Genomic DNA, 26,645 nt, shown 5'->3' with positions numbered 1-26,645 from the left:
ACTATGTCCATGCATGACCAGAGGGAAACCAGTTATCTTCTCAGCACCTCAAGTTCTATAAGCTAGGCTTCAGGCTATTTTTGTGCTTGTTCTCTTTAATACCATCTGCTGTGTATACATACTTTCACCATCACAGCCACAGAGAAATAAAAATCTAGCTTCCAACATTTCAGTTTTGACAGATATTTTGCATAATGTACCATGTTTAAATAAGGTGGCAGCATTTCTGGAAAGATAACAAAATTCTATTGTAGCTTTATAAAATAATGCCACATGCTGTGCAAAGTCTGTTCTGGGAACAATACGATATGTTAAATTGCGGTGATCGTTTATAAAGAAACCATGCATATTAAAGATCTATTTTTATTTGCTTTTTGAATTTTCCTTATCAGCCAAGAGCAGGGATGGACAACCTTCAGCAGTTCTGACTGTTGGGGTTGGTTTGCTAAGCAAATGTAGAGAATGTTGTTCAGCAACATGAGAGTGGAAAGCGCCTGTCTCTCTGGCTCACTATCTACCATCCTGCTGTGGTATTTACCGATGCTTATTCCCATGTTACTTTTTTCAAAGCCTGGGGATGGCAGGATGTTTTCAATGTAGCCGTATTGAGGAGGTGACACCAGTACAAATTTCAGCTTGTCACTGTCTGTGTCGGGGTCGCTCGCCATTAAGTGGGTCACTGAAATTGTGCTTGACTTGCCTTCATCAACATAAAATATGTCACCTGTGTGAGAGAGAAGCAAGGCATTAGTGTGATCATTATTATTTTGTTATGCAGCATTTCAGTCCATAGTATCTATTTCCTTTTTTGAACTCCATGCTTTTAAAGGATAATTGTACTACAAAAACAGCCCTTTTTATATGGGCTACTGAAGTGTAACTGCAAATTGTGGAATCCATGGGAAAATTTTGATGGGTCTCTGGCCTGTGGTACATATGACCAAGGATGCCCAACCAACCAAAATGCCCCAAAAACTCAGTCTATGTAGGCATTAAGTAAAACAAGGGTCTTATCTATTTGCCTTAAATACCTCACAATCCTTGCTAGCTCCCTTGTAATTTATGTATCTAGATGACACTTATATTTGCAAAAAAAAGTCTATACCTCCTTCTGGTTATGTGTTCTAACATTGTCAGCAGGAATAGAGTCTGAAAAAGGCTTACACGCTGAAAGGCTACAGTTTTTTTCTTTTAAATTAGCCAATAAACTAAAGCTTGTATTTTACAGACACGAAGTTTTGAATCAGGATCATAATCTCCAGCAACGCTTAGCGGCAAAGATAAGGAATTACACACACACAGGGCTTGATTTGCTAAAGCGTGCTAACTGATAGCACGCCAGTGAAAAGCCCCTTAGCACGTGCAAAGTACCTTTGCACGCGCTAATATGTGCGCGCAAATTTTAGCGGTGGGTGCGAAGCGTTGCACCAGTGCACGCTAAACGCCGCACCGTTCGCGTGCAAAGTAGCCTGATAAGCGATCAGTAACAGCTTTGCCCGTGAAAACTAATTAGCACCCTAGTTTACACGTGCAAAGCTTTTAGGCGTGCTAACTGTGTTAGCACGCTTTAGTGAATCAAGCCCACAGTGATTCCCTTCCTCCTGTCTTTTCCCCTTCCCCTTGCTTGTAGAATTGTGAGACACAAGCTGGGGGCTGGAATGATTTGTCTGTGATCTGTCCACACAGGAGCAGCTTGCTAGCAAGTAAAAAGTTCAATGTAAACTCCGCTCAACCTTGCGCTGGACCAGTGTGTGCCCGAAACATGTCAGCGAACCTGTTATGCCGTCTGTTTTGTATCTAATAAAGGCTTTTATACTTTTCTGGACCATTGAGTGGAACTTCACTTTTTCAAAGAGTCTATGGTTTGGGGAAAGAGTTACCTGGTTCCAGCTCTTTTCCCAGTGCAAGGTTGAGCGGACTTTACATTGAACTTTTTATCCTGGTTACTCATGTCTGCTCCCTTTCGATCAGCCTAAAGACTATCCATTATATACAACGGATACGGATTGTGTTCTGCAAATCCATGGCTAATAAAGACCAACGTATCAAACACAGTCAGACCTCTGGAGGAACCTTTAGGCTCCCTGCACACTGCAAATCTGATTTGCGATTCCGATTCCGATTTGCATTTGCGATTTTCCCTGAATGCTATCAACAGAATAACGCAGAAAAAACGCAGCATGTAGTAACGATTAAAAATCGGAATTGCATGTAAAAACCGATGAAAAATCGGAATCAGAATTGCATGCAGAGTGCAGGGAGCCTTAAGGACAAGGACCAGTGTGTGTCCGAAACATGTCAGCGAACCTGTTATGCTGTCTGTTTTGTATCTAATTAAGGCTTTTATACTTTTCTGGACCATTGAGCGGAACTTCACTTTTTCAAAGTTGCTAGCAAGTAAGAATTAAATCCAGCCAGCAAACTAACCAAGTACATCTGTAGGTAAATTTTCTTCAATAATAGTGCCATCATTTGGACAATCTGCTCTGCTCCTATCCTATTATTGCTGAACTAGTTAGCCTTAATTTGATCACCCGAGTTAGGCAAAAGATATCTAAAGCTGACCATACAAACATTGATTTTGATCACCAAAATGGGCCACACCAGCCAGCCATGGAGCTCCCTTTGTGCCCCCCCCCCCCCAAAAAAAATTGAAGCTGGAGCCACCACTTATGGCTAGATACATCATTTCTGACAGAAAAAGTATGGTAACACCGACCTCTTCAAACAGTTCAGTTTCCTTTAATTTTACTGTTAGCATGCAAAGCTGAGAATTTATTAGGTTGATTTGATGACATCCGGCCTATTAATAATAATTTGCATGCTAGAAACTGTGAGTTACCACTAAGTGGACATGGGTATCCCCAAACCTATTAGGACTTCTCTGTATACATTGCTACGTAATTATGGAAAAGAACAGCAACCCTCTTATCACCATGCAGAGCCTCCTTCACTTAGGAAACAGTATTTGAGATGGCACAAGGATGGCATCCCATGTACCCCCCCCCCCCCCCTATAATAGCCTGTTCTTACATTAGAGATGAAAAGGAGTCTATCCGCATTTTGGTGCTGGTTAAATAATTGTAGTGTAGGCTGCAGCACCGGAAGTCTAGTAAAGTCTCTTTAGTAATACCAACAGAGTCATAAAAACCTGACAAACTTCAAATACTTCACTCAGCACTAAAAACTGTACTTATTACTGTACTTGATACCACACACAACTTCATTTATAAAATGTGATCAGTTTAGTGGCCTATTGTAACTATTTTGTGACCATGTTAGTCTTGATGAACATGTTTTCTTACCTATTGTGATTGATGGTGGCTTGTTGTCTATAGGAAATACAGTTATATTGAGGTCATATACAGGAAATGAGTCTTGGCTTTGCAACAAGGGGTTAAAGTGTGTATTTAAGCAGCAGTTCTTTATATCCAGCTCAGCATCAGAAATAACAAGTGTAACAGTGTCAAGGCAAGGCTCCAATCCAATCTCACCACCTGTAAGAGTAATGATTACAATGATAAACTACCCAGAACTAAGACAAGCAAAAGCTACTTACTACTTTAGTTATGTTCTGACTTGTTTCCATTATGAAGAAGGAACCTTAATAAATCTCAGACCTACACTGAATAGAAGCCCTGACTTGTGACTTGAGATGTGTGTCACAGCTTTTTGCTATTTACATATCAATTAGGGCTGGTGCACACCAAGAGCGCTTCTGAGCACTTTTAAAAATGTTAGCGCATTAAAAAGCGCATGGCTAATGTATTTGAATGGGATGGATCACACCAGACTGATGTGATTTTTTCCCAAACGCAAACACAGGTCCTGCAGCATTTCTGCTGATTTCTGAGGCCATTTAGCTTCAATGCTAAGTATAGGAAAAGTGGAAAATTGCTCTGAAAAGCGCTAGATCGGAGAGATTTTCCAAGTGTTTTTGTGTCAAAACCAGTACAGTAATGATGTTGTTATTGAGGATCTTAGAGGGCAGAGCAGCAACTGAGCTATCTAATGCTGGGTACACATACATATCAGATCTTATGGTCGATTTACTGTCAGATCAATTATTTCCAACATGTCGGATTTGCTTTCCAATCGATTTCCGAGCATTTTCCGATCGTTTTCCTTTAACTTTAACAGGAAATCGAAAATGTTCAGAAATCGATTGGAACGCAAATTGGACATGTTGGAAATAATCGATCTGACAACAAATCGACCATAAAATCTCATAGTGTGTACCCAGCATAAAGGCTCATACACAGGCTCAATCAATGTTGCCCGACAGGGCACAGGACCCAATCCCTAGGGTGACATTGAAGGGCTGAGGCTGTACAGATGCATCACTCACTTGCAAGTTCTATTCTATGCAGGGGGTGCAGAGCTGTGTGGGAGTGATGTCACACGGGAGGCAGTGTAAGTGGGGAGACTAATTCTATCTCCTGTCGCTCAGACAAAGTGATCCTCCGGGACTGATTGCTGCCCCAGTAGTCGGGAGACTTCAGGGTTGCCATACACATGCTGGGTTTTGAAGAGGCGGTCGTTATCAGCCACCTTGGCCGAGTTATGTATACGGGCCCTGTATACGGGACTTTAGTCTATATTCAGCATAGATTTGACTTTCACTGCCTGGTACATATCTTGGATATGCAATGCTGTTTGTGCCAGCTGTCTCATTATTTTACTACGCGCAACTCATCTTTCCTTCCTGACTACTAACCCTAGCCTGCCACTGTAATGTTAACTCCTTTCTGATGTGTATCTCCCACTTCCTGACTTCCAACCTTTACAGTACTCCCTTGCTGATGCCAAGCCCTGCAATTTCCTCATAGGCTTAACACATGCTTTCCAAGAACCCTTCTCCTAATGCTTAGCCTCAGCCTCTCTCCATAATTGTATCCCCTTTCTGATGTTTAAGCCAACATGATAAACACTCCTTACCTTATGCCTGCCTCATATGCTAACCCTCTTTTATCATTACATAATTTCTAACCTACAACCCTAAATTATAACCATCCTCTTTCTTTCTTCAGTATGCTGAAATGATAGGCTGGGCTATGGAATGATAGCAAGGCATTCTGGGAGATGGGTGTAGTGAGTGTTGCTCCCAATCTTCCCTACTCGTCCTTTTCATGGGGAGCATGGTATGGACTGCCATCTTGCCCACCTAAAATTGGCATAGTTTCCCTCGTATTGCCAGCAATAGAAGGTGATATGGCTGCTGGGGCAGGATGACATCATCAGCCAGGCTCCCAGAGAGTGGAGGAAGACTGTTACGTCAAGCAGCAAGTCACATGACAACTGAGTTTAATCTGAAAAGGGGTAATTACAAGCATTTAAATATTTATGCTGGTCTGTATGCACTTTATAGTAGACGGGGATGCAGCCAGCAGTTTTGTATTACCCAAGCTAAGAACCAGTGCCCTTAGCTAAGGAGCTTTGGGCGCCAGATCAAATTTTACATTGGGCCCTCAAGCACTCTATACATAACAAATGATATGGTGCACCAAAACCTGCCAAGCATCTCCTCAGTATTAGAGGTGTAAGAAGGTGAAGGGGAACAAATTGTTAATTATTACCACTTTTTAAAGCATATATAGAATTGATCATTACTAGCACGGGATCAATAAAGAGCTAATACTGCTGTTGAAGGAGAGCTGGCCTAAGGGCACCGATGCGGTCGGAACCTCGTCTCTGCTAAGAACACTGATAGGTTTACTGAAAGAGAGGTCCTTTTTCTGACAGTGTCTTGTATGTACACATACCTGTATGCCTGTAGACCACACTTCCTGCAAGTATGTCCTTTTGGAAGAACCTGTCTACAGTGACTCCACCTCTCAGAATAACACCCCAGCGAGGCTGACGAGCAATTAGGAACATTAGCTTCATATCATCACTGTCTGCATCAACAGCATAAACATAATCAGCTGAAATCACCACTTCTTCACCTTCCAGACAATCTAAAGTGTGTAAAAGATTGTCTCTCATAATCGGTGGCTCATCATTTACAGGAGTGACCTGCAAAATGGAAATACATATTACTACAATACTAACCTGCCAAGCTTCTTCTTAAAACAAACCACAGAAAAGATATTTTCGTTTTTCTCTGAGCATTGTGAAAATACATTTGTATCTTTTTTGGGCCTTTCTTTATGAGTCTGAGCCATCATGGTCAAGATTTTCATTTACGCCCTTCCCCTTGTTTATCTTCACTGACATTATTTATTACTGTCTCCTAGATGGAACACAACAATCAAAATGCAAAAAAGTCTCTAATTAATTTCCTTACAATCCCTGTGGCTCACTTTCACCTTGCGCAGTTCCAGTGCAATGCGCCTGTGTGACCCTGGCCGCACGCATCCTCGTTTATGGTCCCGCAGCCGGGAGCGTGCTGCACAGGCGCAGTAGAAATTTTCTCATACTGGACGCTCCGCTCAGGACGCTTAGAAGTCAGCCGCCAATGCGTGAAGAAAAGTGAGCCACGGTGTGGGAATGGAGAATCGGTCCAGGACATCGAGGGCATAGGTCAGCTGCAGGGGGCTGGCAGAAGCCCCAGGTAAGTGAAATGCTTATTTTTTGGGGGTTATTTCAGTTCTGCTTTAAGGTATATACACACACACCCAGTGTTTGTTACCCAAAGGGATTGGGAATCTTTTTCACAGGTGACAGTTTAGGGGCCAAGCACTGTAAAGGCACCTCTACAATAGCAGAGCGAAGCGTCTGTCTCTAGAGGGAGGGGAAATAGGATGACAGCATGGTGCACTACAGGGGGACTTCCAGCAGGAGGGGTAAGGAGGGAAACTTTGTGCTCGGGTGTTGTGGATCATTGAACAAGCTCAGGGAACACCTGTACACATGCTTGATTCAGGCAAAGACTTGGTTCACCCATAAAAGTGTCCAGTCCTGTCAGTTTTTGACAGTTGGCATCAGTTTTGTACAGATTTACAGTATGTGTGAACTCATCCATTGAAAAACATACATATACAGTATTTTCCGGTCCAGTTAGCTAAAACATGATAAAAAATTGATGCAAAACAGACAGGACAGGACTGGAATGGATTGGAAATATACAAATTTATGTGTGAATCAAGCCAAGTGCCATCAATCATGTGTTCGCACCTTTATACTAATGGTATACAAGCTGCAATCTGACTTATACTTTCCCACTTCCTCTACAGGGCTACTGACTCTGTACATTTATAATTTTCTCTGTATCCAAACACTGATAACATCTCTTGATCAATAGGCTCAGAAATAAAAAGTATTACAGGTACCAAATTATAATACATATTTTAAGTATTATTTAGAAATAATATATACCCAGTAAGTATTTAAGAAGTAAAGATTAGTATTCATTTTTTATTCTTTTGAAGATATAATCATATAGACCGTACTTTACGACTGACTTCTCCAAGTAATTTCCCACTCATTACTTTTGTAAACTTACATGTACGAGTTATACTTTTGCTTCTGTTTCCAGAATAACCCTACTAACCTGTATCTTTAGAAGAAATGGAGCAGAATTGATGCCATCCGTAGCAATACATCTTACTTCATCCCATAGTGTTTCAGAACCATCATGCTGATACCTTTAGTAATAGATGAGAAAATCAGTGTATGTCTAGTAAACTTAAATTCACTGATCTCTACAGGGTCGGATTTCTGGAAAGGTTACAAAGGCCTAGGCCTTGGGCAGCTTCAGCCCAGGGGACACCTGGACATGAAAGAAGGGCTCCTACATATGAAAGAGGAGGATGAAAATGGGGAGCAACACATGCAAAAGGGAAACTGATGCACAAGGGAGTTGTTCATGAAAGAAAGGGGATGCTGTACATGAATGATACACATGGAAGAGGGGGCGGCACATGGAATGGGAGGGGTGCTACTGCACAAGAAAGAGGGGTCACAACATACTTGGCCTATGGGGCACAAAAACTATAAATCCAGCCTTGGATCTCTACACTTCAGTAACTTTATTTTTAATGGAAATTACTTGATAATCCGAATAATAGTTATTTTACTGAGGTGTCGTTTCAAAATAGTAAATAATCCATTCCAGATTGTTATAAAATCTGGAAAATCAGTTTAGGATTTTGACACTATAACAATAAACAATAATATGTTCCGATCTGCCGAAAATCAGCAAAACACATTGCAATATATTTTCCTAACTGCTAAGTTATAAGAACATGTGTGTTTGTTGGAATTCAAATGTGTATATCAAATGTTAGTGCTTCCTGCATAATTCGGTAGCTCAGCCTTGCAAACTACTATGGCTATATTGACTCCCATGACCCTTTTAGTTAATAAGCCATCGAAGCAGAAGCTATTCTTTTTTTGTTTTTTCGTTTTTAATAACCAAAAAACAATTAGGCCCTGAATTAACCAGCAACTACAGTTAAGCAGATTGTTGCAGATGTTTCTATGGTGTGGGGACTGATAGCACCATAGCTAAATTTCATGTGAGCTCATTACTAAAAAAAAGTCATACAACCACACCAGACACACAGGCAATAAACTCAGCATACCAATTGCAAGTGTACTTTGCATAGTTGGTATATCAATAAGCCTTTTATAAATCATGCATGGTTTCTTAAAAAAAATATACTGTAAATATATATATATAGTAATGGGCCCTGTGACTAAGGTTTTCTGCTTGCCCACTCATGTAAGGCCTAGTAACAGGTGCTATTCTAATATTACTGTTGTTAGGAAACATCTTTACATTGTGTTCATGTTAAAATGGCACCTGGAAAAAAAAAGGTTGCAGAGGATTGCCGGTAGTAGAATATCAGCAAAATTATCGATATTCTACTACTTAATTCCTAAAGTAAAATATTGGTAATCTTTACCTATATTTTACTATGTCTTAACCTAACCCTACTTTCACACAGACTCCTCCCTCTACCGATGCCTAACCCTAAGACCTCTCTCTACCTATACCTAGCCCCCCCCCAGGTGCTGCCTAACACTTAACCCACCCAGCACCTAGCCCTAACCCCCCCCCCCCAACCTTAACCTACCCTCCTGCTGGCACCTGGAGGCTAAGCTGCGATTTGCGGCAGAGAAAGGAAATTCGGGTGCTCGGAGGTGCTGCCGCAAAGCTGTGATTTGCAACTAAGTAAATTTGGGCATTATAAGGCACCACCACAATGTTGAAATTTGCAGCAAAGCTGCAGTTTGTGGCAAAGAAGGTCAATTAATTGCGTGCACCAAGGCATGCCGATATGCAAAATGTGGAATTGCATAGTGGGCTGTCTATGCCCGCTATGTAATGATGCAAGCTGCATATCGGCATGCCTCAGCACCCGCAATTTTATCAGGTGCCTCCATCTGTCCTAATTTCCCCTTTCCCGCAAATCGCGGCTTTTATAATAATAATTTTTCCATTTTTGTGTTACATTACCCACTGACTGTAGATGAAAGCACATATTACACATTCAGGCAAGTATTTCAGGAATGCATTCCTAACCTAACTTTTAACATGGTGAGGTCTTGGTAGCTGAATTGTTCTCCTCCGGTCACATGTCTTCCATCCAGCTGAATCAGCCCATGTAAGGGTGCCTCTTGGAGAATAATGCCCAGATTGTTCTGTCTTGTATCTTTGTCGATAATACGAATATAATCCACTGTTACCTCCTGAGAGCCACCTTCTTCTATGCTCAAGTCAAATGTGAATACCTAGATAGTAAATGTAAGAATACACCTAATAATAAAGTATAGAGGTGTAGATAGTTCAACTTTAAACTGTTAAGGTAAACCAGTACTATTGTTTAACACCCCCCAGTACACAGTCAAGATTACACTGTGCCAGCTCAGGGACGTCCTTAGGTTTCACAATGCCCTGAGCGAAACTAGACTTTGGTGTCCCCCCAGATTATGACCCTAACAATGGGTTAATACCCATTGGGTTAATACCCATCTGGATACCTATACCTGGATACCTATAGGTAGATATCTACCTATACCTGGGCACAATTTTTACACTCTCACCATGGCAATTTAGCCCAGAAACTGCCCTGAAAAGCTCCAAGGATAAAAGTTGTGTTTATAGACAAAAGAATGGCTGGCCTGCTTTTTTACCACGAACACAGCAGAAGGTGTAAAGCATACAGCTTATTTAAATATAAGCCATGTGATGGGAGGCTAAAAAAAAACAGTATTCACTAGTCTTTAAAAGTGGGAAAACAAGTAATTTAAAAATTAAATTGAAATATTTAAGTAGCTTACAATAACAATATATATGGAGGTAAAAGGGCACTGTACAGACTTACCTGGGGAGGCTGGTTGTCCACTGGAAGGATGGTAATATTGAAGCAGATGCCATGCAGAGTAGCTCCGTGATGATTACTGACAGATAACACAAATTTAACGTGTACAGCATCAGCACCTATATCTTCCATTGGTGGCATGTACGCAACTTTCATGTGGCTCACTGCATGCTACAAATGCAAGTTATAGTCAGATATTATTTTTGTTATATAAGTTTAATCATTACATATCATTTAACCATCATCATCTTCATGACCATCCTAAAGGAAACTCGAGGTGAAAATAAACGTAATTGTCTCTATCCCCCTAAGCTCCCTGCCCAGCCTTCCCGTATGGAGACCAGCCTGCAGAGATGGCAGGCTAATGTATGCAGAAAACCCAACATATGTCTGCAGACATAGGATTTTCTGACCTGGTTTCAGCTAACATACTTCAACCAAATGTGTGGAGATGCAGCAATGGATTACAATAAATGTGCGACTGATCCTTCACCTAAAGTACCTGGTGGATGAGATTTTTTAATGAAATTGATCTTTATTGTGCAGTACAAATAATCTTTCCACAGATCAGTATATCCAAAATAACTTGCCTTTTTAGCAGACTAAAGTATCACATCTCCAAGAACTTTAAAGCTCTAATTCATCCTTCAAGAACTTTCTATGGCTAACAAAGTTGAATAAGAGACTATGGGCTTGATTCACAAAACGGTGCTAACCTACTTAGCATGTCTAAAGTCTTTAGACATGCTAACCAGGGTGCTAAGTAGGTTAGCACCGGATTTCTCAATCAGATCGCGCACAAAGTTTTGCGCGTAAAGTTTTACGCGCGCAATACTTTACGCGCATAAAGTTTTGTGCGCGAAAAGCTGGTTTAGACATGCTAAGGGGGTTTTCACAGGCGTGCTAACAGTTAGCACCGCTTTGTGAATCGAGCCCTATGGGGTTGATGCACTAACCACCAGTAATATGGGCATGTGCAGGCAGTGCACGGCAATATTACCGCTACTACAATGCCACAGTTAATTGTGCTAATTACGTATGGCACGGTAGGTACTCTGCTGGTGGTAGCAATGGTAATATTGCCGTGCATTGCTTACGCACAAAAATATTACCGCCAGGTTAGTGCATCAACCCCCACGTCATAAGTCACACAATTTTTGATGAAGGCATTTCAGAGAAATTCCCTCTGGGAAAGTTACATGACCCAAGGATACATTGAGAAAACAGCAGTGTTCATTCCGTAGCACAAGGCCTACACTTGACCCCAACAACCTGCCCAGCGCTGCTAGGAGATTAAGTATTTGTGGCAAGCAGTGCAGATCAGGTGACTATCATCCTCTTCCTACCCAATTACCCTAGATCAGAATGTAGTAAATAATTTAGACCCTATATCTACTAATATTCCCTTTTATTATTAATTAGTATTTATATAGCACCAACATCATCCACAGCGATGTGTAGAATATATAGTCTTGTCCTTAACTGTCCTTTAGAAGAGAAATCTAATCCTACCATAGTTTTGTGTCCATTGTAGTCTAGGGCCAATTTTAGGAGGAAGTCTATTTATCTGTATGTTTTTTGGTGTGGGAGGAAACCTGGGTGCCTGGAGAGAACCTGTGCAGGCATGAGGAGACCATAGAAACTCCTTGCAGATTTGAACAAGGGACCCAGCGCTGCAAGGCAAGAGCACTATCTATTATGCCGCCGTGATGCCTACTATACACCCTACTTAAGTTTCTAATCCCACATAGCCCCTTCCCCCATAGTCACCTCCAAGGGTGTTCATCTTCATGACCAAGTTATTCGACTGTTTTTCTGAACAGTCTATAGTATAAAAGCATCTCTGACTGCATCAGCTTGTATTGTCACTGTTCTTGTTCCTTTCCCCACACCACATCCCAAAAACATTTCCACCATGTCATATCATCACAACCATGCCCCCATCACTTGATATATGACTTGATATATGACTATAAATATGACTTGATATGTCTATGCTTGGTACAGCCATGCTTCCTATCCAAAAAAGTGGTAAAGGGAGGGAGTGAGACTGAGTGGTTCCATGCTCCCTCTAAAATATCACTGTGGCAGCAAGAGCATTGAAAAAGTTTGGTGGCCCACCTCCAAACGCCAACAAAGTCAACAGAAGATACAGCATGACATTGTCACTTTTGAGGATCCCATTGAGAATAAGGAGGAGTTGGGGGCCTTCTCTAAGTTTCATAGGGGTTGAAGGGGGCAGTGTATGAACATGCAGAAACAGTGTGTAGTGTGGAGGCTTCAAAAAGTTTGCAAGTATCACCACACAATAATGCCTTGAGGAAAATCTTGATTATATAGATGTTAATTAACTATCTTTCTACTTTTTTTGTACGTGTGTATTTCCATTTTTCCTCAGGGCTTGTTTCCACTGTTGCGACGCGATTTCGCCGGCATTCCGACGCTTGTAAAAACGCATGCGGATGCGTTTCCGCATGCGTTTTTACCCGCGATTTCGCGTGCGATTTCGTATGGCACACTGCCAGGGCAAAATAACATTGAAAAAGGTGCAAAATCGCACGCGAAATCGCGGGTAAAAACGCATGTAACAAACGCATGCGTTTTTACTATTAAATACATTAGCGGCGATTCGCATGCATTCCACTCGCAGGCGAATTCGTTGGGTCTTTTGTGCGTTTTTTTACCGCTGAAAAAAACGCACCTCAACAACGCTACAGTGGAAACAGGCCCATCCACTTGCATTACATGTGTGAATCTGCATGCGTTGGACGCATGCAGATTCGCGATAGTGGAAACGAGCCCTCATAGTTCTACTACTGGGTGTGATGATTTGCTCAGCTGCCTGTGCAGGCAGGCAGCCCTTTGACCATTGTGTAGGTTTGCATGCTGCAGGACTCTGGAAAGAAGCTTCTGTCAGTTTTGCAGCTTGTGCTTGCAGAGGAATTTGCATACGTTGTCATGCAAATTGCCTGGCCACATTCATTGGAGGCGTGTACTATAAGTACTATGTCTTTCCCACAATGCTTCGCTGGTCATTTCCTTTCCATGGTCTGTTCCTGATGGACACTGCTGGAGTGTCAGCCATTGCTATCTAGTATAGATAATTCCTGGGGGTTGCTTTAGGCTCCCCTTCTAGCCCAGTCAGGTTGTATTATCTGTATTGCCTGTTCTGTCTTGTCTTGCCTGTTGCCATTGTCCTGCCCCTATGGTGGTCGACAGGAAATGGTTCTGATCTCTGTTCTTGGAGTATAGCTGGTGCAGCGGTTGCTACCAGCTATCTCTTCTGTTGTGTTTCCTGGGATCGCGCTAGCTACTTTTCGCTAGCGCTGGGGATCCTTCTGTTCTGTCTCCTGGGATCGCACTAGCTACTTTTCGCTAGCGCTGGGGATCCTTCTGTTCTGTCTCCTGGGATCGCGCTAGCTACTTTTCGCTAGCGCTGGGGATCCTTCTTTTCTGTCTTCTGGGATCGCGCTAGCTACTTTTCGCTAGCGCTGGGGATCCTTCTGTTCTGCTACTCTGTACCTGGATCATGCTAGCCACTTTTCGCTAGTGCTGTGGATCCTATCTCTCGTTTGTCCCTGTTTTCGTGTGTCTGTCTTGTCCGCTACGCTTGCTGCAGGCTCGGTGAGGTAACCGTTAAGCAAGCGCTCGCGTCCTCTGTTTCATGTTTGTCTGTTAATGGTTAGTTAGGCGTGCTTGTCTCTATTGTGCTTATCATGTGGAGATCGCGCATAACCGCGTGCACTGTTGCGAATGAGTGCGGTGTTCGCGGTTAGCTAGCGTTTATTTTCCGTATCTCCTTATTGTATTTGCTGTGCCTTTGCTACCCTCGTATTCTATTCTGATCTGCCTTGTGTCACGTCTGGCGATCGCACCTCTCGCGATCGCGTTCCTATTTCGGTTCTGCTGTTGTGTGTGCGCGGTCGCGGGGTGGCGACTGGATTGGTGCACACACATACAACCTGTCCCTTTGCTCAATCTCATTCGCAATCGCCTCTCTTGCGATTGCGTTCTGCGCTTCGTACAATTCCTGTCTGGCACTTGTGGAGGTACAGAGGATTGGTTCCTCTGCACTCCCCAGCGCCATCTGCCGACAGGAATTTCCCTCTACAGGTGCGTAGCACCTTTTGCTGGGTGCCTGCAAATATACGCTTGTGGAGGATTTCCGCCGTGTCAGCGTACGCGTTGTGCGCCGATCACGGAGAAAGTTCCACAATCGTTACACTGGGTTAGTGCATTAATTTGGTATAAAATAATCCTTAAACTCACCTGGGTAAATGTCAGTGCCATGTTAGCTGTGGGATCCTTTGCTAATCTGGTGATGGTTTCCACCAGAATAATCTTCCCAGCATCAAGATCACTATGCATAGATATTAGAAGGAAACAACTTTATAATGATAAGAATAGCTGAAGATTCTTATATTAATTTACATTTTGAAATTCATCATACAAATTTGAAGTATAAATCTAACACAGTAAACAAATATTATTATATAAACCTAGTAGACCTAAGCCCGTTTAAAAACGGGCTCTAGGTCTGTGTTTCTCGGCGCACGCCACCCGCCACGCCACACACCAAATCATCTGAACACTGCCTTTTATATTGTTAGAGATTGTATACTGTTCGAGATTTATTTACTCAAAAAGTAAAGCAACAGTGCAACACTGCATTAGAAAAAGAGGGGAAACATGTATATATATATATATATATATATATATATATATATATATATATATATATATATATATATATATATATATATATATATATATATATATATATATATAATATATTTTATTTTATTTTTTTAGTTTTTTTCTTGTATGTCATATATTTCAAATACTTTTTTATTTCACGTGCATGCTAATATATACCGAAGCAAATAAAATTAAGAAGCATAGAAATGTATATATTCCTTTTCTTCCATCTACTGCATGACATGCAAAGTTATATAACCACTTTCTTTATAAATAAGGTGGCCATACACTGTTTTGATTTTAAGATTTATTAAAACAAAAATAATTTTTTATTGTAAAAAATGTTCTACAAAACTGACTTAAATGTGTCAATTAAAAGCAAAGATGATTTCAATGTTTCTGTACACTTGATCATTTTATCAAATAAATGTTAAAAATTAAACAGTAAATGGCCACCTTTGAAGACAAATTTGGCCTCGATTCATAAAGCATTACCTCATGCGGTAATGCTGAAAACAGCAGACTTTACCGACCACTTAGCAAAATGTCAATTCATAAAGGCTGTTACCGCATGAAAAGCTGACATTACCGACGAGGGAGCTAAATTACCAACTTGGCTGCAGTTACCGACAACACATGTCAGTAAATTGTCAGCAAATGTCAATTCATAAAGCCTGCAACATGCGGTAAGCCTGGCGGTAGTTACCGACACTTCTGGTGAGGTCTTAACAAGTTACCGACAGCTCTGACAGCTCTGATTAATGCAAAGTGCAGAGATCCGAAAGTCTGTTTGATTCATCTGTGGAGAGAGCCAGTGAGCTGTCTGTGTGAATCATTTCAGCAGGCAGGGAAAGACTGTGTGACTCATCTGTCTGAGTCATCAGTGGAAAGAGTCGGCTGTGTGAGTAATTTCTGCAGGCAGGGAAAGACTGTGTGACTCATCTGTCTGAGTCATCAGTGGGAGAGCCAGAGAGAGCCGTCTGTGTGATTCATTTCTGCAGGGCAAAGAGAGAATCGGGACACTGCTCTACTCTACCGCTCAATGGGCTGCGGTAATTTACCGACCTCCAAGGGCAGCTGGGGAAATGTTTATGAATTAGCACACAGACCGGGAAAATACCGAGTGCGGTATTTTCCCGACAAGATTTTTGTTATCGCACTGCTGTTTATGAATCGAGGCCAATATACGGTACTCTGCACAATGATGGAATTTGTTAGAACACTTGACCTTGTATAACTGTGTAGTCACCTGTGGGGTGATGATCGGTATAGCAGAGTAGTAACTGTATAAGTGAGCTCTCTCTCTGGAAACTCTGCATCAACGAAATTAAGCTGTGTCTTTGTAATATAAACAATATCTGTTTCTTTAACAACCAGATTGCGAGTTGTTCCAGGGACTTCCTTGGGAAGCTGATCCTCCACTGGTGTTACATGTATAACCACAGTCTGGAATCAGAAAAAACAGAGCATAGTAAGGCGGCATTCCATAGCCTACTGCCTAATGTTATCACTACCGATTTTAAGATTCCAACAATAACATTTGAAGAGAACCATAGGCGCATGGCATGTCTCCTGAAAGTTGTGCCTTCAGTTTGCTTCTTTAGATCTGTCGTGTCCTTTATGTACCTCCATTTTCTTAATCATTATTGCCAGCTCTATAAATATGAGGTGTCTCATAATGTAAGAAGTCTACCAGCCACAAGGATATGAACTGTAGATCACGGAGAGTCCTAATAGGGCAAGAGGTACATCAAGCCTCTCATTCAATAGTCCATGACATGCAAATATTTCCATATAGGACTCGACCCTAAATGGATTTATATCCAATTTCTCTTCATTCCATCAATGTCGTGAGACAACATACAAACTAGCACAACGTTTCGGGCCTGTCGCCCTTTGTCAAGTGCTCAGCTGCACTCATATGTGCCTATAGTACAAAACCCTTATCCATGTCATTTATACATTCAATAATTGGCCTGGATAGATTTTGCCAATATTCTATTTTTGTTTCTTTGGCTGCCCAATGTGTCTGCTGAAGTCTCCTTCGGCACTACAGTTCAGTGGCATCAATATACTTTCTAATTAGCGTTTTTACTGTTCAGGTTTCACAGTTGCAGTTACTGGAAAGCCTCCACAAATTGTTTAGTGTATTTTTTGATTGTTGTTTAGTTAGGAACATCATTATATTTCCAGTGTTACTAAAGTCCTGCCAATGTTTAGCCTCCTTCATGTTTCTTAAATGCTACCTTCTTGAGTTTGTGCAATGGTACTTAATATCCTGCTCCCAGTTAAGTAGCTCTGGTGTGTGGTCACCCAAACAGGTAGTACTTCAGAATTTAGTATCCTCACCACACTCATTCACTAGTTTTGGAGGGAATAAACCTACCAGTTGTGGAAAGAAATACAACATATGGGGAAGACACGTGCAAACATAGAGAGGACATGCATGCACAAGACAGATTTGTTCTTGGTAAGAAGGGAATGTAGAACCGTATAATGAAAAGGAAGGTGTGCTGCTTAGCCATCATCATACCCTTCTGGTAGAACAAATAGCACTTGTTGCTTCTTCTTCAGATTTTGGTCAAAGCCTACCTCACATAAATGTGAAAGATCTGACACTAGTTACCCAACTAGTACTGGTTGAACTCGATGGACGTATGTCTTTTTTCAACCATAATAACTATGTAACTATGTAACGTACCGCCTTCATAAATATCAGGCATGCCATATTACAACGAGTTCAGGTAGTGGATGGCAGGCACTCTGGGATTGGAAGGGCAAGGACACAGAGTGGGACCGTAATGCAGGGCACATAATTGACCCCACAACAACCACTATAATGTGCTCTAGACAAGCAAGCAGGCAGGCTTAATCCAACAATAAGTTTGAATAGAGAAGTCTGGCTCTGTTTTGTGATTTATTACCAAAAACAGTTCATACATGTGCAATCATGATGTGGCAAGACACTGTATTAACAAATGCTGATTAGCAGATAAATCATGTACTTTATAGAACTGTACGTGGGCACCAGGTAGGATTCTCATTGGTGAGTGAACTGATCAGAATCCTCCCTGGGGAGGGAGGATTCCCATTTGTCTGTTGAAAACCAATGGGGAACTTGATGCTTTTGCCAGGGCTATAATCTGTATATGTATAAACAGACATAGGCGCCAAAAGGATAAAATATTCTAAAACGTTTAAAATGAGAGGAGGCAGAGGTGGACTTACCTCCTCCAAGGAGACACACTCGAGTGTTGTGTATATTCAAAACAACAAAAATGTATTAATATACTCCAGAAAGTGAAAGGGCATCTCCCACTTCATCAGACAATAGAAACGGAGCATAAAACTCAAATAGGTCTGGTGCAAAGCGCAGTTCCTCTGTATACTGACACTTCTTTCATGCAGATGACTCCAGTGGGGATGCCAGCAGGGGGCAGAGGAACGAAAGTTCTCTGTCCATTCTCATAGGCTTCTATTCAGGGGCGTAACAATAGACCCTGCAAGGGATGCAGCCGCAGGGGGGCACAGAAGCCACAGGGGGCCTGGTACTGAGGGACAGACAACTAAGGGCACAGAGAAAACATTTTCTGCTCTCTGCACAATTGTTCTGATTACTGCATCTGCTCAGCCACTGATAAGGAATCAAAGTTTTGCAGACAAAGATTTGTAGACAGTCCCTATTCAGTTTGCAGCAGGTTCTTCTGTACAGCGCCCAGCCCCTACCCTCGTGGGAGGGGGCCCCATCCAAAGGTTTGCAGGGGGGCCCGGTGGTTTCTAGTTACGACCCTGCTTCTATTGATTCTGTTGGCACCCGCTTCATCTGGCCAATCCACAAAAATTGTGCACGTATTTGTGTTCCACTTGTCAGAACAGAACAAACAAATCTTTCGATTTGATGTGAACAGATCCTATTGCTTTGTATAGGATCAGTTTGCATCCGTGCCAATCGGTTCCGTTTAGTACCACTAAACAGAACCTTTTTTGTAGAGCATGGTCCAATGCTTAGAACTGTCATTTATAGAGTATATGAAGGTGTAAGCAAAACACACAAATGGAGGTCAGTGGCACTACATTCCTTTGACCATGCAGTGTAGAAAATAATCACTTTCTGTATGTGATTTACCGCCTTTCCCTTTCCCTGCTGTTAGATTTTTAAAGAACTAGCAGTACAGATGCAAATTATCGAAGACATTCCCATATGCAATTAATTGTTTCACCTGCTTTTTCTCCTAGGTGATATTTTCAAAATTGTCAATAAAATACATTTAAAACCACCAGCAAGCAAAAAAAAACTCAAAATAATTTTGATAATATATTTTCACCAACCTTTTGGTACTTTTTCAGTTGCAAAGTGCTGAGAAATTATTTTAAACAGAAAATGAAAAATGATCTCCTAGGAGACAAAGTGAATTGCATATGGCCCACAGTCCCTCAGAAATAGACATTTGCTGAACATACTAGAGCAGTGATCTGCAAACTTGGCTCTCCAGCTGTTAAGGAACTACAAGTCCCACAATGCATTTGCCTTTATGAATCATGACTGTGGCTGTCAGACTCCTGCAATGCATTGTGGGGCTTGTAGATCCTTAACAGCTAGAGAGCCAAGTTTGCAGATCACTGTACTAGAGGAACAAACATGAACTCTTTACATACCTGAGGGCCAGAGAGGTTAGGGGGCTTATGACTGTCACAAAGTATGAAATCAAAGGAATCTTCAAATATTTCTCCTCCATGGTGTTTGTAATAAATGATACCATGAAATAAGTCTCTTTGCAGGAAAGTTATAACAGGATAGGCTTGTGGTGAAGGAAAGAACAAAATAAAAGTCACAGTTTTTCTATTGTTGGATATGTAATGAAATTGTAACCATAAATTATATGTCAATAGTTATTATTTTAAGGAAATCTGTAGTAAAAAAATAATAGCTTAACTTACCTAAGGCTTCTTGCAGCCCCCCCGCAGTCATCCTGTGCCTGCGCCGTCCTTCCAAGACCCTCCAGCCAGCAGCAGCAGCGAGTGCCAGCGACCCCCTGAAAGCTGGTCGGCCACGTGCCTCCTTACCCCATACCCGTGCACGTCAGCGAGCTGTGCATGTGCAGTATTGGCAAAACACTACTCCACATGCACAGAACGTTTGCGGAAATGGAAGTGCAATCAGGGTACGTGTGGCTTGAAGTCAAGCATAGTAGTAGCCTCTGACTGGCCACGACCGACCAGCTTTCAGGGAGTTGCCGCTGCTTGCTGGAGGGTCGCGGAAGGACATGGTGGGCACAGGATGACTGGGGATAGGAAGAAGCCCCAGGTCATTTAAACTTCTTTTTTAAGCGTAAGTAACACTTTAAGTACTATAATTCTTCCAAAACACAGCTTGCAGTTTAACAAGACAAATGCGAGCTGGCTGACCTATGGGCAATTTGTTTTCTTCTGTCTTCAGTATTTCAAGCAAAACAGGCAAGAAAGGGTAAATCTTAAAGAACACCTACCACATTCTTATACATAATTACATAAATATATTTTATTGCATTACAATATTTTTTTTTCTTTAAAAAGGTTATGCACTCCTTCCTACAGGCTTATTAACCTTTCATCCCCCAGGTGGGTTGATATTTTTATCTATATACTTTTTTTCTGATCTGTTTATTTCTTTGTTCTTGTTTTTATCTCTTAACATTGATATTTTATAAAAAGACAACTTATAGGAAATTTCAGCTTTGGTATTTAATATTTTCAAACTGCCATAAACTTAAATAATCAATACACAAGTCTTATTTTATTGTGTACTTTAATGGTATAAAAATATATATTCCTATTTCAGTAAACTAAAATTGCACGTCTTTGCAACGCAGCCCAATCTCTAGGCCACAGGGGGCCCGCAGCTGAGAGGACTTATATATAAATATATATATTTATGATGAAGCCGTGGCCAGGCCATGCAGTGCATGGCAAAATCACGGTAAAAATCACTCTGCAGCATGATTGCGCTTTTGTAAAAATCGAATCACGGTAGTGGAAAATACCTATCACAATTCCTATGTTATTTAGCAAACCCTAGCAATTTAAAAATCGCTAGCGATTTGTGATTTAGCATCGCAAACACTGGTAGTGGAAAAGGGCCTTATAGGCTTATACTTTATGCTTGCACTGATAGCATACTAGCTGCAGTGTGTTCTGATCTCTGCTTCCTCCAGTATGTGCAATACTGAGGAAGAAGGGGGTGGGGTCGGTTATGGGGGCCAAAGAAATGGGGGGGCCCAACCACAAAATTTGCAATGGGGACCAGTGAATTGTAGCTACGCCCCTGGCTGTAAGTACTCTGCAGGGACTCTGGGTAGCACACTCAATGAGGGGGAGCCCTGAGAGGGATCATCAGCTAGACCTGGGGTCCCATAGAAAAACCTAATCCTTTCGGGGTGGGGGAGGACAAAAGAGCCACCTAATGTAGCCATCTTGTATGGGGGCGATGATATTTGACACCTAATGCCGCATTCATGAAGAAGGTTTGTGTGGGTTAGAGAGGCCCTGGTACTTTTTGATTTTTTTATCTTAGTCAATGGCCAAAGTGAAATTTCTAGTTTAAATTATACACTTGCTTCGGTAGGTAAGTCTTAAGGGTGGGCATAAAGGTTTTAGAACTTGGAGAGTAAAAATGCATTATAAGAGAAATATTCTAGACAAGGGGAGAAGCTCATGCAAAGTGTTGATGCACAAATACTGTATGAAGAGATGATTAAAGGGACTCCGAGCAGTGCAGAAACTATGGAAAGATGCATATCATTTTAAAGCTCTCTTGCTCCTCTTTCCAATGATATATAAACCGCCGCCCTACGCCTTTTAGTTTTCGCTATTTTCGCGATTGAAATGGCCGCGGCCGCGATTTCATTCGCGAAAATAGAGAAAACTAAAAGGCGTAGGGTGACGATTTAGGTGTCGCCAGAAAGAAGAGAAAGAGAGCTTTAAAATGATACCCATGTTTCCATAGTTACATTGTATTACACAGGGCGACTTTTTCCTAAAGTCAGCAGCTCCATTCAGCAGAATGGAGCTGCTGACACTGGGGAAAGTGTCGTCCTGTGTAATACAATGTAACTATGGAAAGATGGGTATCATTTTAAAGCTCTCTTTCTCCTCTTTCTGGCGACACCTAAATCGTCTCCCTACGCCTTTTAGTTTTCTCTATTTCCATTTCAATCGCGAAAATAGCGAAAACTAAAAGGCGTAGGGCGGCAGTTTATATATCATTGGAAAGAGGAGAAAGAGAGCTTTAAAATGATATGCATCGTTCCATATTTTCTGCGCTGCTCGGAGTCCCTTTAAACAGTAGGAGGTTGCGTATAGAGTAAAAGTTGTATTTGCAATTATATAAAATATTTAAGTCGTTTGGAAATGGTAAAATTTTGCTTCATATTTACATTTTTGCAAACTGGGTTTTAAATTATAAGCTCATACGTTTTTTTTCTATTGTTTCTTGTAGTTGCTGTATGTTTTGTTAGAATATGGCTGTATTATTATTCTCACATTTATACTGTGCTCAACTGCACATTTGTGTGTATTAAAGAGGAACTGTCGTGAAAATCTTTAAATTTAAAACACATACAAATAAGAATTACATTTCTTCTTGAGTAAAATGAGCCATAAATTACTTTTCTCCTATGTTGCTGTCACTTACAGTAGGTAGTAGAAATCTGACATTACTGACAGATTTTGGACTGGCCCATCTTCTCATAGAGGGGTTCTCAAGGTGTAATGATCGCTGCTGCAGCAGCTATTGCTGGAAGTAGTGCTGCAGCTCAGGCAGTTCTGATGTCTTTCCATGCAAGCTGCATAGCCTTGTCTGTCTTTCCCTGCTGTCAGCTTGTGACTGATTATCATTCACCTGTGTGGGAATCTGCATGTCTGCTCCCATTGGATGACCTCAGTATAAAGATCTGCTTCCTGCAGGGTTTCCTTGGGTTTTCATAGCTTCAGCCTAAGCCTGTCTTGCTGTCGCTTTAGCCCCCGATCGTGTTTCTTGTTAAAGATACTTTGCTGGTCTTTGCATCATATATTGGTTCATTGCCAATATATATGCATACCAGCACGTTTATTATTTTCCTTGTATTTGTGTTACGTTGATATATCAGTGTTGCTGATATATACGTACACGAACTGTTTATTTCCTGTGTTCAGTTAGTCAGTTTTCCAGCACGTTTTGGTCGTTTGCGCGTACCGTGAACACCCGTGCTGAGCTAGTTATCCTGTTCCTGGTCCTGTTTGTGGATTGCGTTCATCTCTGCGAAGAGATAACGAATCCTTCTGAATCCTGTTTTGTTACTGTTTGTGGATTGCGTTCATCTCTGCGAAGAGATAACGAATCCTTCTGAATCCTGTTCTGTTACCGTTTGTGGATTGCGTTCATCTCTGCGAAGAGATAGCGAATCCTTCTGAGTCCTGTTCCCTGTGTTACTCCATTCCTAGTCAGCGTTCCTGCTTATGTCATATATCGGTTCATTGCCGATATATACATATGTTAGTCAGACGTAACAAATAGTTTCATTGATAGCTGTAATTGTAATACGCTAGGAAAACATACTTATTGTATATTTATCTGTGTTACGTTCTTCTATCTCAATCCTGCTATTTTCTGACTATCCTGTCCTGTCTTTGTGAGGCACGCCATCGCCGCATCGCATTGGCTGCCTCATTCCAGTCTGTCTGGTTTTGGACGCTTGCTGTCGCTAAGTAGCCGCTAGCTAGCAAGCGTTCATTCTGTCTACCTGTCCAGATCTCCTCAGTTCTGGTTTATGCGCTCAGCGCTACTTTGCGCTGAGACGTTATTTCGAACGAAAGCATTGTTTGTGGCTGTCAGATCTGCACCGGCTCTGTGCGCCACAATCTCCTATTGGAGTCAGTCCTCCCCTCCACTATACTAGGGATAGCCTGTTTCCTTGTGCTAGTGTGTGTACCTCCTCCACGCCAGCTCATGCGTTGCATGCTGACTGTGGAGAATACACCACCAAGCCTTACATTATGAAAACCCCATTACCAATCCCCATTGTGGGGGGGATTCCCAGAAAGTATGACACTGTTAATTATGGTTCCTGTTCCTTTAAGAAATTTGAAGAACTTAGCTCTGAAACAGAAAATGAGTTTTTCTCTGAATGTGCCAGGTTCCTGACCAATCCTGATCTCCAAGCGACTCCTGTTTCAACCTGGGCACTCCAACTAAGTTATATTTTGTTTAAAGGGGAATTATTCCAGTGGGCATTTGATGTTCTCAATCATTCCGATTTGAAAGATAGACCGCTGGAATTTCTAGCGTTTGTGATCCATAACTGGTTGCGCATAGATCCATTGCCTTTTCCTCTTAATGAACTCCTGGCAGCAGGCCAATCAGCTGCTCCTTCAATTGCTTGCAAGAATGAGCAGCAAGCAGAAAGTGTTACTGATAATTTTCCTGCAGCTTTGAATAAATCACCAAAAACCGCAAGGTCAAAGGCAAAACGCAAACGTTCTAAGAAACGTGTCCAATCTGCAGAATCGTTATCCTTAGCGACTGAGACCTATAATGAGATTCTGCCATTAACAGATAATGAAATGCAATTGTCTTTCAGGGGAGTTAAATGGACTTATGAAACTACTAATGAACTTTCCTCCCTGGCTAGGGAAAATAAAGATTTGTGTTTAAAAGAATTATCTGAGTATGATTATGAGGAGATATTACAGAGTATTGAACAAATCAACTTATTTGTAAAGCAAGGAAAGTTTGCATACACTACAGTTAAACACTTGCTACAGGTATTGGAGCTTCTTAGGAATAAGGAATCTGCCAATCACCTGCTAATTAACCCTATACATGTGCCTGCCACAATCATATCTGCAGACTGTGATCAGCCTAAAGCAGGCCATACACTGGCCCGATTTGCGCCCGTTTCGACAGCAGATTCGATCACTGGGATCGAATCTGCTGCCAATCGTTCACGCTACACGCCGAATTTCGATCCATTTCGTCCGATCCCGTCGATCGTGCCGTGCGGAAAATAACCGTCGATCGCCCGCGGGTAAAGAGCGCATCGCTAGCGGCGTTCGAGTGCCCGACGACCGACGCAATAGAGCCCGCATACATTACCTGCTCCGCCGGCGCGACTGCAGTCTCCCGGTCACCGCTGCTCCGTCTGCGCTCTGGTCTCCAGGTCCGGCATGCCTCACTTCTTCTAGCCCGGCAGGAAGTTTAAACAGTAGAGCGCCCTCTACTGTTTAAACTTCCTGCCGGGCTAGAAGAAGTGAGGCATGCCGGACCTGGAGACCAGAGCGCAGACGGAGCAGCGGTGACCGGGAGACTGCAGTCGCGCCGGCGGAGCAGGTAATGTATGCGGGCTGGGCGGGGGCAGCAGCAGCACCACCACCACAACAGATTGTGAACGGTTTCAGGCTGAAATCGGTTCACAATCTGTTTGCTGTAAAGGTAGCCATACGATCCCTCTCTGATCAGATTCGATCAGAGAGGGATCTATCTGTTGGTCGAATCTGATGGCAAATCGACCAGTGTATGGCCACCTTTAATGTTTCGCTGTTAAGTATGCTTGGAATCCTCCATTTGAGAAAGGAGAGATGGAAGCTCTGGTCAATGAATGGAAGAATGATTCAAGTTCATTTTGTCAATTTTACAGTGCAAAAAGTGAATTGGTATTGAATGCATGCATTAAGTCTGCCTATAACCTAATAAAAACTGGTGTGTGTGAGTATGACTTTGTGGCTCCATTGATTGATGTGTGGGAACTGATTTTGGATGATTTTTTTGTGACTCCGAATTCGCAAATTTGGCGTTCTGACCCGCCTGCTTCAGCACCTTTGGCTGATTCAGCAGGTGATTCGGAGCTCTTTTTGTGTGAAATTGAAGTTCCTGCAATTCCACCCTGTACCATGGATAACTCAGTGTTACTTCCCAGTAAAACAGAAGCCACTGATACATTCTTAACCTTGCCCTGCGCAAATTTCTCAGCAGAGAATCCAGAGGTCCTGCTGACCTCCGAGTCCAGCCTAGCCAGTACTCATGACTCTTTGTTTAGTGAAACAGACACCAGAAAAATCTTGCCTGTCTCTGCAAACACCTCTGCAGAAATTACCTGTGTTAATAAAGTTCAACTCCTGTCTGATCCAGCAGATGCCAATAGATGCACTACATCAGTTTCCGAGTCCCAGCAATCCTGTCTAGTAAACTCAGAACCCCAGCATCTGAATTTCCCAATTTTACAAATGAATGGTGATTCAGATGCGCAAACATTGTGTCTTGATCTTCCTGTTTCTACACCTCGCTCTAGTTTCGTGAATGGCTCAGAGCATCTGCTATGTGAACCTGAAATCGCAGAATTATTACCTTGTTCAGAAAATTTTCCAATAAATTTGCCCTGTACCATGAATTGTGCAGTAGATCTCTCCAATGAAACTCAGGTCACAGAATCATTATGCTGTCCAGCAGGTGCTTCCATGGTTTTGCCCTGCAATATGGACTGTTCAGTGATCCTGTCCAGTGAAGCTGTGGTCGCAGAGTCTTATGCTTCACCCAGTACTTTGGATACTTTAAACCCTCTAGCAGAGGAGGCTGAAGCACTGCTTACCTCAGTTGGTGTTGCAGTAATATTCACTTGTCTAGCAGCTGTTTTGGAATTACAGTCTGCTCTAATAAAACTTGATGAATTT

General features: G+C 42.0%; 1 protein-coding gene across 6 annotated transcripts in view; it reads right to left on the bottom strand.

The window, feature by feature from the left end:
* The window catches only part of FREM1 (FRAS1 related extracellular matrix 1), a 225,559-nt gene that overhangs the window by 94,072 nt on the left and 104,842 nt on the right, over nucleotides 1–26,645 (bottom strand). For 4 of the 6 annotated variants that reach the window (XM_068234783.1, XM_068234796.1, XM_068234786.1 and 1 more), the window contains 9 exons: nucleotides 19,623–19,765; nucleotides 16,216–16,412; nucleotides 14,538–14,628; nucleotides 10,272–10,439; nucleotides 9,470–9,678; nucleotides 7,493–7,586; nucleotides 5,763–6,015; nucleotides 3,306–3,497; nucleotides 539–724 (listed from right to left, as the gene is read on the bottom strand). In XM_068234783.1, the coding sequence (XP_068090884.1) occupies nucleotides 539–724; nucleotides 3,306–3,497; nucleotides 5,763–6,015; nucleotides 7,493–7,586; nucleotides 9,470–9,678; nucleotides 10,272–10,439; nucleotides 14,538–14,628; nucleotides 16,216–16,412; nucleotides 19,623–19,765 (1,533 nt within the window). Of the gene's footprint in view, nucleotides 1–538; nucleotides 725–3,305; nucleotides 3,498–5,762; nucleotides 6,016–7,492; nucleotides 7,587–9,469; nucleotides 9,679–10,271; nucleotides 10,440–14,537; nucleotides 14,629–16,215; nucleotides 16,413–19,622; nucleotides 19,766–26,645 lie in introns of those variants that run through there. The other 2 variants (XM_068234805.1, XM_068234815.1) reach the window with 2 other exon arrangements.

This window comes from Hyperolius riggenbachi, chromosome 1, assembly GCF_040937935.1.
Source record: "Hyperolius riggenbachi isolate aHypRig1 chromosome 1, aHypRig1.pri, whole genome shotgun sequence".
NCBI classification, from domain to species: domain Eukaryota; kingdom Metazoa; phylum Chordata; class Amphibia; order Anura; family Hyperoliidae; genus Hyperolius; species Hyperolius riggenbachi.
This window is presented reverse-complemented; position numbering and strand designations above follow the sequence as displayed.